At 35.7% G+C, this 19,585-nt stretch overlaps 1 protein-coding gene across 14 annotated transcripts in view; it reads left to right on the forward strand.

The window, feature by feature from the left end:
• Positions 1-19,585, forward strand: part of dmd (dystrophin) — a 114,131-nt gene that overhangs the window by 87,473 nt on the left and 7,073 nt on the right. For 7 of the 14 annotated variants that reach the window (XM_077205211.1, XM_077205207.1, XM_077205215.1 and 4 more), the window contains 11 exons: positions 185-270; positions 2,218-2,375; positions 2,651-2,817; positions 6,009-6,120; positions 6,275-6,411; positions 9,558-9,596; positions 11,546-11,611; positions 11,988-12,053; positions 12,612-12,770; positions 13,898-14,141; positions 17,805-17,925. In XM_077205211.1, coding sequence (XP_077061326.1) covers positions 185-270; positions 2,218-2,375; positions 2,651-2,817; positions 6,009-6,120; positions 6,275-6,411; positions 9,558-9,596; positions 11,546-11,611; positions 11,988-12,053; positions 12,612-12,770; positions 13,898-14,141; positions 17,805-17,925 — 1,355 coding nt within the window. Of the gene's footprint in view, positions 1-184; positions 271-2,217; positions 2,376-2,650; positions 2,818-6,008; positions 6,121-6,274; positions 6,416-9,557; positions 9,597-11,545; positions 11,612-11,987; positions 12,054-12,611; positions 12,771-13,897; positions 14,142-17,804; positions 17,926-19,585 lie in introns of those variants that run through there. The other 7 variants (XM_077205212.1, XM_077205208.1, XM_077205213.1 and 4 more) reach the window with 4 other exon arrangements.

A 19,585-nucleotide genomic window follows, 5' to 3' on the forward strand; every position in this document is an offset into this window, starting at 1 on the left:
ATTTAGAAGAAATTCTTTGTTTTTAAAAGCAAAAGCAGTATATTTTATCAGTGTATGGTACAGAAACATCTAGAGTTGTTTTGTTCCTGATCTTAACTGTTATCTGCAAAAAAGATTAAAAAAAGAGCGATTGTCGGTCTTGCTTTAGTCATTTGTCACCTTGTTGTTTAATTTTTTCCCGCAGAGGACGAGCTGGCAAGATTCGTACTCTATCCTTCAAAACAGGAATAATCTGTTTGTGCAAAGCTCACCTTGAAGATAAGTACAGATGTAAGTTTTTCTGCATGTCTTATGCGTTTCCTCTTTTCTATTTTGTCTCCATGTCGTAATTAGAACCAAGACATTTGTTCGGTTTACAGAAAATGTACTACTAGCAGTTTACAGCTCTCTCAGGTGTTGGCAGTGTCTTGTAGTATGTTGTCATTGTTTAGTTGTTAATAGCACTGCTGTAAACGCTGTTGTAAAGCTTTGGAGTTTGCTCTTTTAGAGTATATCTAGCACACAGTATAGTGCAACAGCTCGGGGGTATTCCTGAAATCAAGGTTAACTCACCATCACATATACCATGAACTCTTGGTTAATGGGGTTTATGCGCAACAAACTTCCGTATTCTATAAAACAGGTTGCATCTCTTCTGGTTCAGGCCTTTTATATGTGCTTTGTTAAATATAGAGCTGTTTTTACTAAAGATATAGAGCTGTTTTTACTAAAGATACCTTCAAAGGAACAAGCAAAGATGAGCATGACCGATGTCAAAAAGTTTGTTTTCTTTTTCTTTTCACTAACAGTTTGGTATTTAAATTGAATAAAACTGCAACAATAAAAAGAACTAGCTTGGTTAGCTTATTACCTTAAAAGGTCTTATATATCGCCGTCAATTCGTACTGCCGTTACCACTTTCTCAGAAAGTGCTTAATGGTGATTGACATTTTTATCGCATATCGCCACATACTAGTTGTGCAATCTATAGAGCAGGTTATGTTCAAAGAGTAAAGGGGCTTTCGCACCAGAGGAACCTTTTCGTAGTTCTTAGAAATATTGGCAGAAGTACCTGGATTTTGGAATGTTCGCACAGCAGGAACTTGGACTATCCACTGTAGATTATAGCCTATATATATTTACTCTAGAAACTAACTCTACGAACATGGAAAACAGTGATAGATGGGCCTCTTAACCTTTACGCTGAGCAGAAAATACAACGTAACTTTGAGGGGACCAAGCGATACATGATTATTTCTGCTCAGCTAGCAACACTGGACATCAACCACATGGCATACGCCTAATACCTTTTCATTACAGTCTATTTCCTATGCATAACAGTTCTATCTAATAACGTATTAGACAGGACTGTTAGACAGATCGTAAACTAATAAACATGGAGAATGTGAGCTTAAAATAAAGCTCTACCGCATCGACAAAATAAGTCACAACAAGCGCGGCTTACGTCACTTCAGATTTCCTACTGGCGGTACAAATGCAACCAGGAAAACTAGGGGAACCACCCCGGTGGTTAGTTCGAAAGCCCCTATAGTTCCTAGAAATATTGTCAGAAGCACCTGGATTTTAGCGCGTTCGCACCGCAGGAACTAGCAACAATTTTAGTTCTAGGAACTCCTTTTGGAGGAACTAAATTACCTCCTTGTTCAGAGTAGGGTCTAAACCAGCACGATAGGAACTATCCGTGACATAAGCGTACGCTGATTGGGCGAACGCAGGCAAAACACCAGTACCCGCAGTTTTTAAAAAAGCTGTGTAAACAAATAATAGCCGATAAATTTACTCCACAAACTAACTGTACGAACTTGGAAAACAGTGATAGATGGGCCTCTTAACCTCCCAAGGGAAGCATTAGTTCTCGGGCAACCACCCTGGTGGCTAGTTCCTAGAATTAAATTCTTAGAACTACCCAGGGCGAAAGCCCCTTATCTTGCTATGGCTACTTACCCTGAAAGTTATCTCCATTTTTGGAACTTTATTTATCTATAATCTTAGCTGGGTATTTCGCATAACTTCCTCAGAAATAAATGTTTACTCGCCTAGAAACCGCACAGCAGACCATTCTAAACTTTGAGGTTGGTAAGATTTTTTGGTAAGAAAATATTCATTTGGATGTTTCAGTGTGGATATAAGTTTTTTTTCTTTCTGTTAATCAAAACATGATGATTTTGACTCTGCCTCTGTTACCTGTTTTGCTCATAGTTTCCTCTTACACTCTAGTTTTATTCAGAGAGGTGGCCAGTGCCACAGGCTTCTGTGACCAGCGGCGCCTCGGCCTCCTCCTGCACGACGCCATTCAGATCCCCAGACAGCTGGGTGAGGTGGCATCTTTCGGAGGGAGCAATATCGAGCCCAGTGTGCGCAGCTGCTTTCAGTTTGTAAGTAACCATTGTCTACATTCATGAACCCAGTACGTTAAAGCAACCATGTAGAATATGCAATTTTGTGGCATTTTTCTTTTCTTTTCAAAACAGTGGTACAGGTGACCCTCATTATGTCCTGTTCAATAAGAAACTTCCATAATTTGATTTGATCCTTTAAATTAATTCCAATTTTTCACAAATGTTCTTTCAAAAGCCTCTACAACTCTGTACATTTCATCAGTCTATTCAGTGTTTTCATCAGTTTTATTTTCTTTTGCTCTGATATGAAGGCCAATAACAAACCAGAGCTAGAAGCTTCAGTCTTCTTGGACTGGATGCGTTTAGAACCTCAGTCGATGGTTTGGCTTCCTGTCCTTCACCGTGTGGCGGCCGCTGAGACAGCAAAGCACCAGGCTAAATGCAACATTTGTAAGGAATGTCCTATTATTGGCTTCAGGTATGGACCTTTTTTTAAGTGCTATTATTCAGAATGACTGATTTTGCCTCAGGTGCTTTAAAAGTCTCAGCACTTTTTCTGTGAATTTTTAAGCATTGCACCAAACTTCAAGGCAGATGTTGATAAAGAAGAACTTTGTGTTTTGAGGCTCAAAAAGCTGCAGTTTTTATTCTCTTCTGTTAGAGGTTGTATTGGTGGGAGAACACAGTCCCACTTGTAGTGTTTTTTTATATTTGACTTTAAAGTCTACTTGATATCAAAGTTGACCCTGTTTACTTTGTTCCTGCTCTTATTTGTTGGTGTACTTCTTTCAAAAGAGAGTTTTTTTTGGCTTTGGTCTGATTCAGATTATCAAGTAACAGAATATAAAAGAAGACTGTCTAAAACTTATACTAAGTATTGCCTTATGTTGCTGTATGTGTTAGGCTGAAATCACACTTCTGATGTTGTTTATTAACAAAATGTTCAGTTTTCCTATTCATATTATATAATGTAAAGAGTTTAGTCATTAATATATTTCGGCGAATGATTTCTAGCATGCCACTTGAGAACCACTGATTTATAGCGTAAGTTTGCATGATTAATTTTGTTAGCACTTAAATATAAAGTTTAAAATCCAAAAAAATATATATTGAGAGAAACTGACACAATTTTTTAAAGTCATTTTCACTTTATACAGAAATATTGTGGAACAGGACTGTTTTATCCTTTGCAATCAGGGATTTTAGTCTATGACTATAATATTATTATTTCCTCTCTGTGCCTCTAGTTTCGTAAGCAGAAGAGAAAAGTTGTTGGAGAGATTAAGAAAGAAAGTCTTCAGTGTCACATGATCCTTCTGAGATCATTGTAATATGCTGGTTTGCTGCTCAAGAAACATTTCTTATTCATGCTGACAGAATGTTATTTTGGTGAAGCCTTCCTTTAAAGGCACACCGTTGAGGAATTCCGTTTTTGTCAAACAGCGACCCCTTGAGTCGCTGTTAGGGGTGCGCCGATCCGATACTCAGTATCGGTATTGCTCCGATACTAGCAATATTTGCCGGATCGGGTATCGCCAGACGAGACCATCCAAATCCGATCCGATATTGTATAGCCTACGTGTGTTATTGTTATACAACACAAAAGGCACAAAAACATTATAAAGCACTATAATGCTTTCGTGTACTGTATTCCAAGATTTCTGAAGCCATTACATATAGTTTAATGTGAGGTACAGATTTAAATCGTTAAATTAATCTTCACCTAAGTGCTTCCCTCCGCTGCGGCTGTCAGTCATTCTCAGCACTCAAACAGCGCGTCGCGCTCGGGTAAAACAGTCAACACGATGAAACTCTCTCCAAGATGAGTCAATGTTCCTATTATTATACTGTAGATATGTAGATAAAGGTCTATGGTTTGCATAAAAGGACTTTAACGTGCTGGAGTTTCACATGTTACTTTCAAGCGGGTGTCTGTTAGATCACAACACAACTCCTCAGTGATCACAACACTGGAGTAGAGAGCGATATAATTGCTCTTCACACGCACATTAACTGAAATTTAAAACAGTTAAAAGGCTCAAACCAATGAATAAATAAAGAAATATATGTATATCTTACTTTTGTGCTTTGAACTTTTCAATGCGACGCACTGCGCGCCGTGACTCCATGTTGCTTCGAGCGCATCATTCTGCGCACGGGATGCGCATAAGGTTTCATGCCGCTCTGAATTGGAGCCTTTCATATTACAATACTTTTGCGCAATGGCAGTTTATTGATAGCCTTAGTTGTTCTGTCCAATCTATGTATCATATGTTGCTGCTTCATTAAAAAGTTGCGCTTAAAATTTTAAAATAAATGTTTTTTAATTATATAGTATATATTTTGTCTGTATTGTTTTACAAAGTAAGGAAAATAATGTTTAAGTCAAGCTTTGATGCCTTTAACAAAAGAATAATCCCAGTCTCTTCCCCACAGTGAGGCATACAGATACAGTTTATTAGGTAATTTGGCACTTTTTTTTAAATTATTATTTTAGTATTGGATCGGATCGGTATCGGCCAATACTGAGTCCCAGGTATCGGAATCGGTATCGGAGGCGGATCGTGCCACCCCTATGTGTGGAGTACTTGTATTTAACGTTACTGTCGTAAATACCACTCACCAGAGATGTCTCTGCACTCACGGCCTGATCCCCTCCCCCTGTATACCGGTACCTGTTCAGTAGGATGGAAGCTGTAACCAGTGGAAATAAGGCGTGGCCCCTTTAAGAGCTGCGCGCTCTGTTGAACTGTCAGCAGTCTGTATTGTATGCGCGCCTCGAACACCCCATGTATGCGGGTTTTTTTTGTTTGATTGTCATTCTTATCCTATTTTTGTTTATCAAGTAACGCTGTGGACGGTAGAACGTGTGACAGACAGTTACACAAGTTCGATTGGGGAATAAAGTGCAAGTTGTGAGATGCCAATAGCCTCTGTGAGTCTGTCTGGCCTCTGTAATAACTTCATCTGTGAGCTATCCCTATTTTTCCTCCTGACACAACGCGTTACAAAGCGTCAGACATCGAACAGGCACAGATAGCCTCCGAAGATGTCTTCTAGTCCATCAACAAGAACGCCAAGTCAGCATCGCTTTTGCATCATTGCTGATTTTTAGCTCTCGCCGACGTGTGAAAGCCTGGCCGAGTGAGACTCTTGTCCGGTTCCTCACGCGGTCAGTTTCTCGTTTTCTTTTCCTTGACTCTTCCGACCGCGTTTTCTTTGTTGACTCTGCCAAGATTCAATTCTGAAATGCGTGCTTTGTTGATGTATGTGACGTCGTGCCGTAAAGCAAGTCGTGATTCTCGCGAGATTTGTCGGGGGAGCTCCTCTCAAACTTACATAGCTGGTTTTTCCAGCGGCGTCCCCCCCCAAGCTTTACTACCAGGATGATTCGCCCTACTATGAGTTTGTTTACCACCGAAATTACTTTGAAGCTGTTATATAAAGGTACAATTCCTCCACAGTGTGCCTTTAAGTAGGATGTACAAAATCAGACTGTTATATGCTCAGTATTGAGTAGGTGAGAACAGGGAAGATCTCCACCAGGAGGATTAAGATGTAACTGCACCTTTCTGGGAGATGATCTTGCTTTCATGTCACTACGGATCCATAATGTTTTAAATGCCAATGACTTTAACACTGATCTCATTGTTTGTCTGATATCAATAGGTACCGAAGTTTAAAGCACTTTAACTATGATATCTGCCAAAGCTGCTTCTTTTCTGGCAGAGTGGCCAAAGGTCACAAGATGCAGTACCCTATGGTTGAATATTGCACACCGGTAGGATTTCTGCATCACTGTGTGCTTGGCATATACATTTTAGATTACTGCATTCATTGCATTGCATGTAGAATTTAGTTTCTGGTGTAAATGGCAGTTTCAAGGTTAAAGTGCAGGTTATGACGTTTTGTGTCTCTGTGTCCTTTTACTTCAGACGACGTCAGGAGAGGATGTGAGAGACTTTGCTAAGGTGTTGAAGAACAAGTTTAGGACGAAGCGCTATTTTGCCAAGCATCCTCGCATGGGTTATCTCCCTGTCCAAACCATCCTTGAAGGAGACAACATGGAAACGTGAGACCAGTGATTTTTTTTTTTTTTATGTGTTCACTTCTTTGTGTGTATTACCATCAGCTACTGATTAAGTAGATGCATAACTGCTGGTAGGACCGTTATTATAAAAAGCACTGTACGCATCACACTGCGACTCTAGATACCATTAAGACCAAAATTAAAGTGCACCTATTATGCTGTTTTAAAGGTTCCTAATTTTGTTTTGCATGTTTCCTACAATAGATTTACATGCATTCAAGGTCAAAAAACACTTTAATTTTCTCAAAATATACATTGCAGCATCACCTCATTTATAAGTGTCTGAAACGGTTTTGTTCGAAGATTCAATCTCTTTAAACCCCTCCTTTCTAAAAGCATAATATGCTCTGATTAGTCAGACGGCCCAGTTTGTTGTGATTGGTCTACCACTTACAGCGAGTCTTGGAAACTAAACTCTCATTACCATATCTGAATTTCACCACCGGTGGCCTATGGTGTCTGTTTCTCCGTATCAATTCCAGCACGAGTCCGTCATCCTTTGGAAGTGCATGCAATGGAAACTTGCAGCGCAGAAAACAGCGTCGTCTTTGGTTCATGTCGACAACATGAACCAATCTCTTCCATGCCTTTGCTACAACTATAGTGTTTAAGGGCGGGTCAAAGTAGATGTTGTTCACAGGCAGCCAATGAAGGTCACAGGCGGATATTATGTAAATGTATTACATTGTTACGTGGATATGTTACAGGAAGTGAGACTGGAATTGTTAACGACTCGTTTAGGCAGTTCAGAATCTATTCTTTCTTTTAGGAGACTAAGTTTATTTGTCACGCACTTTGATCTTTAAAACTTTGCAGATCTTTTACATTCACAAACAGCTGTATTACACACTAGTCGGATAGCCAATCTTGTATATTTAGACTAGTTTCGGGCCACATTGACCACACACTATTCAATATTTTACTATTATTTATATACTAACATTTGACTTTTTATATTTGCAGTTTTCTTTTTAATTTTAAAGTTAAATAAAGTGGTAAATATTTATTAGGTTTTTTAAAATGGATATATTTCTATTTGGCTTAAATTTGTGTAAAAATTAGATCAGTTTTAGTACTTCTACCTAGAGCTGCACGATTATAACAAAAATCATAATTGCCGATTATTCCCTTGAAATTGTAATTGCGATTATTAATTACGATTATCACAATTTACATTGAATATCTATAGGCGTATTATAATACATGTTTAAACAAAAATTGTTAACACACACACACAGTACTGTCCCCCTTTACTTAACATACACATAAATTGTAAGAATGACTAATATTAAAGACTACCAATAGATAAACATTAGGACTATGCTAAAGCAATTAAATAGCAATCCCCAAACTAGTTTTTGTTAATACAATGGTGATATGAGCCACCACAGTCATTTAAAAATATAAAAAAATAACACAAAGTGAAAATAAAGTGGCATTTTGGGGTTATTGAAACGACACTTACCATGGTGAATACACAATTAGCTCCTGAATGAATATCATACCTGCATGCAAATCCTTCTCAGCTAACATGTGATTTATTGGTATTTTACTTTTATTTCGTGACTTACTAATTTACATTGTAACGACGTTGCATGCTCGTAGTATCTTTTGCACTTTATACAGTGAAGCGATACACAGCGCGCGCCGCCACATTTGCACGTGCAATTGTAGAGTGCGCACTACGAGCAGAGTATAATGGTTGACAGGACAGTAAAGTCCGTTTTTCTGAGGTGAAAGTCTTTTTATTTCAGCGTACACTTACGTCACTGCCTGGTATGTCATATTGTGCTGGGTTTTCTGAAGTAGTCGGGATTCGCCTCTCATAAAATAATTATGCTCTAAACACACACACGCTGAGTGGATTTTCTTTTGTAATCGCGGCTTTGAACGATTATGTAATCGTGACATCCGTAATCGTAATCGCAATTAGAAATTCGATTAATTGTGCAGCCCTACTTCTACCTAAGCTTTTTTTAGGTTGAGTTTATTGCTTGGCAATATTTCTAATTTTCGTTCACATTTAATAATTTCTTTTAATATTTATATTTTTGTTTCAGCTTTATTTCAATGAATGAAAACTATTTTAATAGTTTTAACTAACAATAACAGCACTGACACACTTCTTAGTTTTATATTTACAGCAAGTTCTTTTTATTTGACAAATGAACCTAGTCCTGGAAACCATTATTATTATCCATTATAATCTATAAGTAATAGATACATGGTTCACAGTAGAGTTCGACAGTAATTATCATGGAATTTATTGTTAAAGGGTGTGAATTTGTTTTAAAGTACATGCTAGAGACAGTCTGCTCGGTGAAAATATTGAAAAGGCTTGTATCATGCCATTTTAAAGTACCTCTATAATTTATTTAATTTATTTATTTAAAAAGGAACAATTTATGAATGCAACTACATTTTGACCGCTGATGTTGTTCAGCCAAAAATTCCATAGCAAAACATTTAAACAGAACACGATACTTTAAATTCACAAACATTGACATGGAGAAAAAGCCGAGTTCCATCCGACACACTCTGAAATAAAACAATTGAACCTTCTCAAAGCCTACCTACATTCTCTTATTTTGTGGACAGTTTGCATATATATAAACGGTACTAAATGGTCAAACGGTATAAAACGGGTATGCCACTAAACAAGACAAATAAAGCTGACTGAACTCTTGGTAACCTTAAATTGCAGCTGCAAGAGTTTTGCTTGTTTTTTCTGCTTTACCGTGTGCATTGATCATTCCCCGTGTTCACAGTAGGAGTGTTTAGGCTGTGGAATTATTTTTCCCCCTGTAGAGGAGCAGCTGCAAATGTGTGGAGTCTAATTGTAAAGCAGTGCTAAATGCATACACACATTATTCTTTAACATTAACCCTTTTTTTTCCTTTTTCATTTCAACCCCAACACAGTGTTGAATCAAACTGTTTCTCAAGAAACACATTTTTTGGAAGAGAGTTAATTGTGATGCGTGTTATTGGCCACTGAAAATGCTTTTGGGTTTAACTGCGTTGTCATATCAGTGGGTTTGTGTGTTTGGTGCTTCTTAACCATGTCATCATCATGCTTTCAGTGCATCTACTCGTCCTGTCCATCATCTCATCTTTTTTGTCTTGCAGTCCTGTTACACTGATCAACTTCTGGCCTGTTGACCATCCGTGAGTACATCTGCACACAACACCCTCACAAACAAATCACGTTGAGCACCTGCTTACATGATGCTAACAGTGCCGTTTGGTGATTTATCTGCAGAATAGAAGTTTAGAAAGAACATTCAGGATTTTCACATCACAGTTAAAATGTGACTTGACAAATTCACATGACTGAAATTGAGTGTATTGTAAATTGAAATGAAAATTTGAAGGTTTTCTCTTTAAATTAATCTGAAGTTTCTACAATGACATCAGTAAATGATGTTCCTATTGGATGATTCACTTAGATGGGCGTCAGCGCCAATGTCTAGGGCCAGTGTCGTATTGGTCAGCAAACATAAATGAATCACTTGGACAGGTGTTGTGATAGTTTATCATTTAAAGTACATTGTTGAAATCTTCTACTGATCTGTGTAAAATTATACACAAGTCTCCATGAAGCACTCAGAATTGTGAGATATTTTGGAACGTGTTCATCCCATGACTTCTACCATTCATCTTCAAGATTAACATGATACAGTGGTTTAGGTATAAGCAGGGTTATCATTAATGTTAAAGTCGCTGGGTGTGAAACTCACTGTTACATACAGGTACACGACAGTTCAAAATTTTTGTGTCTCTAAAAAAGGAAATAAAAAGAAAAGAACAATCTTAAAGAAATGAATACCTTAGTTCAGGCACTTTAAATTGATCAAAAGTGACAGTAAAGACATGTATAATGTTACTAAAAAAAAAATTATATAAATTTTTTTTTTTACTTTGTATTCAAAGAATCCTGAAAAGTTTTTATTTTTGAAATCGTTTAAAAAAAAAAATTATTATTATTTCGGTATTTTTGTATTTCTTTTTATTTTTTTGAATGTTTTACTTTATTTTACGAATAAATACAGCCTTAGTGAGGATAATAATCTTTCAAAAACATGAAAAAAAAAAATCCTACCAACCCCAAACTTTTGAACAGTAGTTTGTATTTTTTTAACCAGGAATGCATCTCAAAATATTGGGAAAAATTTATTTTCTTTGACCAAACTGAGCTGAATCATAAGCTGTAATGAACTATTTGCATCTCAAGAGTATGTCACCCTAAAATAACGGTGAAAATAAAAATCCACATGATTACCATTTAATATCATTATTTAATATCCTTATGTTTGATTTTATCAGAAAAATGTCTTCATAATGACTGTTGATTTTTTTGTAGCTTAAAATGTTGTCCTCCATAATATCACTCTTAAAAATAAAGGTTCTTTATTGACGTCTATGGTTCCATGAAGAACCTTTAACATCAATGGAACTTTTCCATTACACAAAAGGCTCTTTATAGTGGAAAAAGGTTCTTTAGATTGATAAAATATTCTCCACACTAGGAAAAAAACATTGTTATTTTAAAGAGATAGTTCACCCAAAATGAAAATTCTGTCATTAATTACTCACCCTCATGTCGTACCAAACCCGTAAGATTTGCATTCAACACAAAAGAAGATGTTTTTGATGCAATCTGAGAGCTTTCTTTCCTTCTCTAGACAGCTACGTAACTACCACTTAGACGCTTCAAAAAAGTTCATAAAGAGATCGTAAAACTCTTCAGAAAATGAAGGCTAAACTGCTCGATTCATATGAATTCGTTTTATGATCTCTTTATAAACTATTTGAAGCGTCAAAGTGGTAGTTGTGTAGCCGTCTATGGAGGGACAGAAAGCTCCAAGATTTCATCAAAAATATCTTCATTCGTGTTCCGAAGATTAATGAAAGTCTTACGGGTTTGGAACGACATGAGGGTGAGTAATTAATGACATAATTTTCATTTTTGGTGGAACTATCCCTTTAAGAACTGTTCACTGAGAGGTTCTTTGGGTAAAACGAAATGGTTGTTCTATAGCATCACTGCGAAACCCCAGTTCAGTTTAGTCCTGTTCATCTGTGTTTTCTGATCTTTGCTCTCCTGTCACTGGTAGGCCGTCATCTTCCCCACAACTCTCCCATGACGACACCCACTCACGCATCGAGCATTACGCTAGCAGGTGAGGCTTTTTTCAGCATGGTTATTTTGTGTTACAATGTACAATGTTTTGGAGACCAGAGTTGCATTGCATTGCATTGCATTACATGGCCCTAATGATTAGGGCCATGTTATGTGATGGTGTATACCGTGCAACGATACAAATGTGTCAGCCAGTAGAAATTTTGAACATTTCCATGAGTTTGAAATTTGTTTTTTAACCAGAAATATTTCACAAATAATATCAGAATTTTGCTTGCAGAGTTTAGTAACAAACGAAATGCATTTGTGTTCATGTGAAGCACGTAAGCTGGAACAGTGGTGCCTTACTGACATGAATGAAAGCAACTGCATGAGCCGTTTATGAATGAGTACAGAATGATGTTGTGTTTTCACAGGCTAGCTGAAATGGAGAACCGAAATGGCTCGTATATGAATGACAATGTATCGCCCAATGAAAGCATGTGAGCTTGCATCTTTTACACTCTACTGTACATAATATTCATATGCATAGTATATGAATGTAATAGTGTGTGAAAGAACCTAAAACTGATCTACTCACAATTGTCTGAGCACCTGCATACATTTAAATGCTTGTGGTTGCATAATAACCTCTCCTTTTATGAAAGTTCAGCAACTTCTTATAGGAAGAGTTCCTCCAAAAAGGAAGATTATTTTCTTAATCTCGTCTGATTCCAAATTAATTTTCATTTTCCGGGTGAATATCAGCTCTTTCCACTCGCACACAAAGTGTTAGAGATCAGTAATAAACCCATAATATTAAATCGTGTTAAATATTAAATCATAATAAAACGATTGCATGCGAATGCTGTTATACTGCAGTTTATTTTGTGGTATTAAAACAATAGGATTGTTTTTAGACCGGCTTACTTCTCACAAGCCGATTGAGCTGGCGTGTTTTTCAATTATTTCGAGTTTGAGGCAGCAAATGTTCATTGAAAACTTGAGCAATGGATGTAATGTAGTGAAGTGGAAATGGAGTGCTGTTGTTGTTGTTGTAGGGATGATGAGCATCTGCTGATCCAGCATTACTGCCAGAGTCTGAATCAAGGCTCTCCACTCAGCCAGCCGCAGAGCCCCGCTCAGATCCTCATCTCAATGGAGTCTGAAGAGAAGGGAGAGCTTGAGAGAGTTCTCAACGATCTGGAGCAGGAGAACAGGTTTGATTGCATGACAAATTTCTTTACAATTCAAATGATTGGTTTTAAAGTGAAATGCAATGAGCTTAAACTGGATTATATTTCACCAGCATATGTTTGTCATGACAAACTGCATTCACAGCAGTTTATTAAATCACATATTTTAATAAAAGTGCCATGCTTTAGATTAGTGATTTTTCAAATGGTCGGTTGCCAACTCGAAATGTTTTCCGCAAAAATGCAGTGCTCGATGCAAGTAATAAAACTATATAATAGTGCATAGTTAGGACAGCAAAATAAACAGGCTGATCAACTTTTACAACAGAGATTCTTCCTATATCTTTCTATTTCAAGTCAACTGTGTTTTGTAATATTAATCCATTTCAATATTTGTTTGTACTTTCGGTCAGTGATTCTCAAATTCACCATCCAAGTACTACCTAGAAGGCACGACTCTTCCCACACTGCTGAGTCAAGTATGTGGGCTACACATTGGAGTCTAATATTAAACACAGTGAGCTATATTAAAATTGTGAATGCAGAAATAAAACACACAGATTTAATATTTAAAGAAATATAAGAATTATTTCAAAAATGAATTAAAAAATATTTTTTATATTTTATACACAACTATTCAAAAGTTTGGGGTCGGTAAGGTCTCACCAAGGATGCATTTTTTTTGCTCAATAAAAACAGTAATAATTCTAGCAATTTAAAATACTTTTTAAAAATATTTTATAAAAAATATTACGTTTTTTATGTATATATTTTAAAATGTAATTTATTCCTGTGATGGCAAACCATTACTCAAGTCTTTAGTGTCACATGATCCTTCAGAAGTCATTCTAATATGCTGAATTGCTATTCAAGAATCATTTCTTATTTTTATCAATGTTGAAAACAGTTGTGCAGCTTAATTTTTTGTGGAAACAGTGATGCTTTTTTCCCCAGGATTTAATGCATCCCTGCTGACAAAAAAAAGTATTAATTTCTTTTAAAAAAAACATTCCTTATAATAACTTTTGAACAATAGTGTATTTTCCTGGATGGTGTGCCAACTGGGCCACAAAACATTGCGTGCTAAAAGCATATGTCACCCGTCGCTATTTTCTGTGCTGCTTTCTGAAGTTGTTGTCATTGTTGTCCAGGAAGCTGCAGTCAGAGTACGATCGTCTGAAGAAGGCACACGGCCACAAGGGGCTGTCGCCGCTGCCGTCACCTCCACAGATGCTGCCGGTCTCGCCCCAGAGTCCACGGGACGCAGAACTGATCGCAGAGGCCAAACTACTGCGGCAGCACAAGGGACGTCTGGAAGCAAGAATGCAAATCCTGGAGGATCACAACAAACAGCTGGAATCACAGCTCAAACGCCTTAGACAGTTACTTGAGCAGGTGGGTGGTGCATATCCTTAAGAATTTATTGATGCTTATTCTGACTGGCAGTAAATAACAACACATTGGAACTGTTGGTAAAGAAATAAACATCAACCAGTTGTGTCAGCCTCCTGTCTTACATCTGAACTTGGATTGAGTGCTGCAAATGTCTTCAGATTGCACACTGGTCATTTATAAGGCATCTTTCTAATCATGGTCTGTTCATGTGGTTCCTTTTGATTGTCGACAGAAGAAATTAAATGCTCTGTGCATTTATATATTTTAATGTCAATATTTGGCTTTTAATTTTTGTCAAATTTGTAGTTAAATATACAATTTTGTGGGGAAAGTCAGTTTTAACAATATTTATGAGTATATTAATGTATATAAGGGCTGCACGATAATGGTTAAACCATTTTGTTCAAAAATTATAATCACGATTCATATACAGATATTCCAGAGAAAGATAAGTATATATACTTTTACCTCACCTAACAGGCCTGTAGGTGGCGCATAGACTTCATTTAACCAACTCTGATCGCTGCTTCAAATGGAAAATCAATATAAAAATGGTCGCTCCCAATCATCCTAATTCCAATCATTCTAAGTGTTCAATTTTTGCTTGCTGATGTAGCAAAGAGGCTGCATAAGTGCATTTATTCACCAACCATGATCGTCAACAAAATGGTCGAGATTGATATTTGGATTTATTACAGTTAGTCACAGAGAAGGTTCAATTCGCAGATTTAGTATTTTAGATTTTGACAAATTGTCAAAAAAAATTTCAGGACAAATAACCAGCGGGTCAATATCACAACAATTAATCGAGAGAAGCAGATATTTTTTTCATGATTAAAATACAAATTAATTGTGCAGCCCTAATATATAAGTATATTTATAGTTGACGTTTCTCTTGAGTGATTGCAATGCATTCTGGCATTATCTTGTCTATGATCCGTGAAGGACACATGTAATATTTCCTTAGAATTTGGCTGAAATGAGGTGTCTTAAAAGACTAGGATGAAAGCTCGCTAGGTTTTTTTTTTTTAGTGTGCTGTTTTTAGAAGTTGAAAAATATGGATTAGTTTGATAAATTTGAAATTGTTGCAGAAAATATTTATTCTAAATTTAGATGCTGTCAGGATGAATAAAGAAAATGTTTATATATTTTGACAAAATCTTCCTGAAATGTTCCATCTGTTTAAAGATGTATTAATATTCTCTGCAAACGTGTGGATTGAAGGCTTTGTTTTAAATTAAAAATGTATCAAAGATTTGAAATGTAGTTTATATTTACAAATTGACCTTTTGTCTTTCTTTGAGTTTTGAAATTGCAGTAAATGGAATTTTTCATAGATGTCTAAACCAAAGACCTATATATAACATGGAATATTGTTGATTAATGTTGTTTTGTTTGAATGCAGACATCTCTGTTAGTTGTCCTTGCAGGACACATGTTGGCATTCACTGTACTGTATAATAACAGCATAAATGATATTGATCACGTTAAGATTGATCATATTCACACTCATTCATTTTAGCATAAATACATGTATTACAATATTTTAAAATGAATGCATATTTATGGACTCCACACCAAAATGTTGTTCTCTAATAATAATTCAAGTTTTTTTTATTTTTTTTTTATTCGATCAGTTTATTTGCTTTTCTGACCAGACATGGTTTAAATAGGCTTTTTTTTTCATAGCATTTGATCTTGTGAAAAGGCCTAGTGCATTAATGTGCATTTTTTTCTTCAGATGAGTAACTTTTTTCTTATGTTGTAATTGTCAGCATATCACACACAGTGTTGCTTTTAACCGATTGTTTCAAGAATTTTTACCTACCATGCTTTATTGATCAATACAATATTGCACAACAGGCTTTATTGATCCTATTATTTTCAGGTTCCACTGTATGTTGCCCTTATTGAAGCTGAGGATGAATGCCAGGTCTTTTAGGTGGCCAAAAGAACCTGTCATTTGTCCTCAAGCGACCAATTTCTCTCTGTAATTTGTTTTGTGGAGTTTGTTTGATGTGAACTTCTTCAGAAGTCTACTTCTGCTTGAATTGAGTGGAAATTGGATATTCTGTTTGCATCATGTCTCGATGCATCATGCGTAATGTCTCGATGCATACTTCTCACAAAACATTAGTTGACTGGGGGTCTCTGCCAAATGGAATGTATATCAGATCTTTTCTTAGAAGAAATGGCTTCATGTGTTCTCTGTGGACCCTTTGAACTAAAATCTCCAGCATCTCATGCTGCTTCCAGTGGCCGCTTGGCCGAAGCAAGAACCAGACTAAATGAACGTGGATAAATATCTCTCCTTTTGTTCAAAGCCAATGGATAATTGGCTTCACTTCTCTGATGTTTTTGTTTGCCATCTTCAGTTTTATCCAAAAAGATTTTTCATTACACTTACAAACAAGCCTTTTGCCTACCACTGTATGGTTTTTTTTATTTTAATAGCATCAATTACTTAATTTTTATCTCTGTTATTTGTTAATAAACATGTTCTGCTGTTTAAAATATGCTCATGTGTTTGGCTTGACAAACTCAGGAAGAGAAATGAAATCACCAGAACCATCATTCTTTAAGCAAGCTGGTCTTGTGTTATAAATTGTTAATGGTAGATGGTTTAAACACACTCATTAAAGCACATGTGTAATGCGGTTTTAGTAACTTTAAATAGTTGTGCAGTGACAAACCATTTCATCATTTAAGCTAATTATTTTTAGGTACTGGTAAGATTTAATTGCAGTTAAGTATTCATTTTAAGATACACTTGTAAATAATATATAAGCCAAGATGAGCGTGTACAGTGGTCAACATCTTTATGGTAATTGTAAAACTTCTAAGAACAATGCTTAATATGTTAATACCGTTCAAAAGTTTGGGGTTGGTAATATTATTAGTTTTTTTTTAAAGAAATTAATACTTGTAGTCAACAAGGATGCATTCAATTGATTAAAAATTACAATATAGACTTTTATTGTTAAAAAGAAATTAAAATAAATTCTGTTTTTTATACTTTCTATTATTCCTCAAAGAATCCTTTCAAATCACAATTTCCACAAAATACTGTTAGTAATGAGAAACCTTTCTTGAGCACCAAATCAACATTATGAATAAATATGGGTAATTAATAGGTGTCTATGACAGATGCTTTAAACAAATGACATGCAGGAAGTGTGTAACCATTGTAAATATTTTGCATTTAAAATAGCAGCATGGAGCTTGAATAGCTGCAGGATACCACTAGAATTCATGGAGTCAAATGATAAGATTTGTATCATAGAAGACCTTGTTTCACTATTTGAATATTGATGTAAAGGACAAAGGAAGAGAATTTTTTTTTTATGTTTACTGAAGTTTTTTAACATCTGTGAATGTTTTTGAACACTATCTGTCTGGTTTATTTTATTTTTAAATGTAATAATGGCATCTCGTCCACTATTTTGTGTGTATCCTTGTGATGTTTTTTTGGCCCAACTGTCTTATTTGTAAAACCTGAATGATGCAAAAACACAGCAACTCTGAGATATATATATATAGATTGACAATATATAAATTAATGTTTTCAAATGAATCTGGAAATACAGAAGCACAACCCAGTGCTGATGTCTTTGTCCAGTCCCCTGCCTAATCTATATGGTTCCTTTCTGCCTATGTCCTAGCCACAGACTGAGTCCAAGGTGAATGGTACTGCCCTGTCCTCACCCTCCACTGCCTCTCCGAGATCTGACACCAGCCTGGCCTCACTGCGTGTGGCCGCAAGCCAAACCACAGAGACAATGGGTAAATGTCCCTAACAACTTCCGTTTAAAGCTAACCCTTCAGTATTATTCCTAAAAACAGATTTAAGGTGTTCTGACATTTTAAGCAGGGCAAATAAGAAGTAATCGGTGTAATGTCAGTCTTACATATTGACTTGTTGAAAGAAACGGTACATCCTTAGCAGGATACTGAAATACACAGTACCAGTGTACAGTTGTGTAAATATAATATTCTTTATTAACTGTTAAAATAATAGAAAACCCTTCCGTTTTGGTGTTTCTTGAATTATTCTGTGTGAAAGTAAATGTAGTCATTAATACAATCCCCTCTTTCTGACCACTGTTAAAATGAAAATATTAATTTCTTAATTACAATTCATGTCAGTTAACTAGTCAAACTATGTTCAATAACTGTACTTGTGAAGCTTTCATTGTAAGACTTGGCTTGAAGCCCAGGCTGGTTTCAGCAAAGATTTTCAGAACCGATAAAAAGAGGCAATGTTCTTATCTGTGCCAAACAAAAAGGAACACAGAGAGCTTTTATTTGTGTGAATACAAAAGAAGTGGGTTTTTTTGCCCTTAACTGATAGCCAACATCTTATTTGTTGTCTTTTGAGGGAGAAAACAGTCCAACAAGGTTCCAAAAAATGGGCTGTCCTTCAGTATTTGAAGAACAAACCCCTTTTCATTTTACAAGTGCAGTCTGATGTTTATGATTCAGATTATCTATAGGGCCAAATGCCTTCCTATATTGTATTTTTCAATTAATCTAGATTAAAGATTCACCTAAAGTTATGAGTTTTTATACATACCGGGAACTGGAATTTATAGGTTTACATGCCATAAGTTGCCTTTTTAAAATGCCTTTTAATATTGAGGAATTGGGGTAGTTGACATGAAATTTCAAAAGTCATCAGTTTTCTGTAGTTTGATGTATTGTACTTGATATGAAATGATTTCACACAACATTTTCTAATTCTTGTTTAAGTTATTATATGTTGTTTTAATTCTTTAATTCTGTGATATTTTAAAACACATTCATCACAACACAAGACCATTTAAACAAACTGAAAAAAAGCAAAAGGTGTAAAACTACAGCACCTTAAACATTTTGTTACGCATATACATTATACATATTTTTTAACCTAATTTTTTTTCATCTTTTCTTATCCATCAAGTCCCCAAATGCTTAAACTTTTTTTTTTTTTTTTTTACCATATTATAACCTCTTAGTTAATCTTTTACCTCTACAACTGTTTATTTTGTACAGTTATTGTTTGTGTTTAACAGAAACCAGAGCATTAATTTATTTCTAGGTTCATTCCTACCGCGACAACCATGATTCTGATACGCTCACATGATCTCACATTTTGGTAGATAGGGTTGTTTTATAATGGCTTTCTTTTATAATTACTATTTTTTGTGTGTTGGCTTTATCTGTTTTTATGACTTTGTCAAAAAAAATTGTTGTTGATTTTTATTTCCATGTGACAAGTCTCAAAGAAAAGTTTTTTTTCCGACAGGAAAAGATGTCATCGTCTGAGACAGCAGAGAGTAGCCAGTTAAACAATGAGGTTTCTTTACAAAGATAAATTAAGAAATTAGCTTCTCTTTATTATTCAGTAAAACTATGTTATTGCGAATATTATTGTTACTTGTTCATCATTGTGTCAGGGTTTTAT

Source organism: Siphateles boraxobius, unplaced genomic scaffold (assembly GCF_051911475.1).
Source record: "Siphateles boraxobius isolate OS27281-9 unplaced genomic scaffold, OSU_SipBor_1 53, whole genome shotgun sequence".
NCBI lineage: Eukaryota > Metazoa > Chordata > Actinopteri > Cypriniformes > Leuciscidae > Siphateles > Siphateles boraxobius.